The sequence below is a fragment of the Pygoscelis adeliae genome, unplaced genomic scaffold (assembly GCF_000699105.1).
Source record: "Pygoscelis adeliae isolate BGI_AS28 unplaced genomic scaffold, ASM69910v1 Scaffold242, whole genome shotgun sequence".
Lineage (NCBI taxonomy): Eukaryota > Metazoa > Chordata > Aves > Sphenisciformes > Spheniscidae > Pygoscelis > Pygoscelis adeliae.
In genome coordinates this window covers 2,151,635-2,152,903 of record NW_008824369.1, presented here as the reverse complement: position 1 = coordinate 2,152,903, position 1,269 = coordinate 2,151,635, and the positions used below count along the sequence as shown (strand labels likewise).

General features: G+C 47.4%; 1 protein-coding gene across 1 annotated transcript in view; it reads right to left on the bottom strand.

Moving 5' to 3' along the window:
• LOC103913562 (cytochrome P450 2K4-like) overlaps positions 1-1,269 on the bottom strand; it is a 26,579-nt gene that overhangs the window by 2,778 nt on the left and 22,532 nt on the right. The window contains exon 15 of the mRNA XM_009320062.1: positions 424-565. Coding sequence (XP_009318337.1) covers positions 424-565 — 142 coding nt within the window. The remainder of the gene's footprint in view (positions 1-423; positions 566-1,269) is intronic.

Sequence of the window (1,269 nt, the reverse complement as noted above, 5' to 3'; positions counted from 1 at the left end):
CAGCTTTGACCGTTCTCCCAATCTCCTCCTGCACCTTTTCTGGAAGGAACAAACACAGTTGGATTCCAGCAAGGAAGCCAGTTCCCAATTCAGTTTTGGGAAAAATGTATTTTTCCAGGGTCTGGAGGGAAAGAATTCTTAAAACACCAGCCTGGGTTTCCCAGATCTATTTCTAGTTCAGGCACGTGGATGGATTGTTTCCCCAGCATCATACTTCAATCTCCACTCATCCTCTCTCCCAGCAAGGCACAGGGACTATTTGGTTGTGACTTTGATCACCATCTAATTACATCAGGAGTTCATAGTAATAAACAGATGGGATTCAGCTCTTAAGGCAAAAGAGCTCCTGTGAATCTGAGGCCAGGCCTCTGCCCTCCCCATATCTGCCACGCCGTGGGTGGAGTGTAGGTGAAAGGAGCTCACTTTGAATCTCTGGGTATTTCATCATCAGCAGGATGGCCCACTGGAGCGTTGTGGCTATGGTCTCTGTTCCCGCCATGACCAGGTCGAGTATGGATGCTATTAAGTTGTCATCATGGAAGAGACTGTCTTTCTTGTTTTTCTCCTTGAAAAACACAAGTGGTAAGAAAGGTCTTAAAACTGTCAGTCTTAGTATTCAGCAAGCTTGGGAAATACTGCATAGCCTACAACACTGTTGACTATGATCTTGTGTTCATAAACTGGGTAATAAAATCGATCTGATCATGAATGCACAGCATTCACCAAAGATGGGAGCACCAAAGTTGGAAGGTTTGGAGCAGAGTTTTGGTTCGGCATCCATCTCCAGCCAGAAGCAGGCTGAAGCCCAGGGCCAGATGCTGTTCACAGACTCAGCCTCACAAGTTGGGAAAGAATCACAGAATCATAGAATCATTTAGGTTGGAAAGGACCTTTAAGATCATCGAGTCCAACCGTTAACCTAGCACTGCCAAGTCCACCACTAAACCATGTCCCTAAGCACCACGTCTACACGTCTTGTAAATACCTCTAGGGATGGTGACTCCACCACTTCCCTGGGCAGCCTGTTCCAATGCTTGGCAACCCTTTCGGTGAAGAAATTCTTCCTATTATCCAATCTAGACCTCCCCTGGCGCAACTTGAGGCCATTTCCTCTTGTCCTATCGCTTGTTACGTGGGAGAAGAGACCAACACCCACCTCGCTACAACCTCCTTTCAGGTAGTTGTAGAGAGCGATGAGGTCTCCCCTCAGCCTCCTTTTCTCCAGGCTAAACAGTCCCAGTTCCCTCAGCCCCTCCTCATAAGACTTGT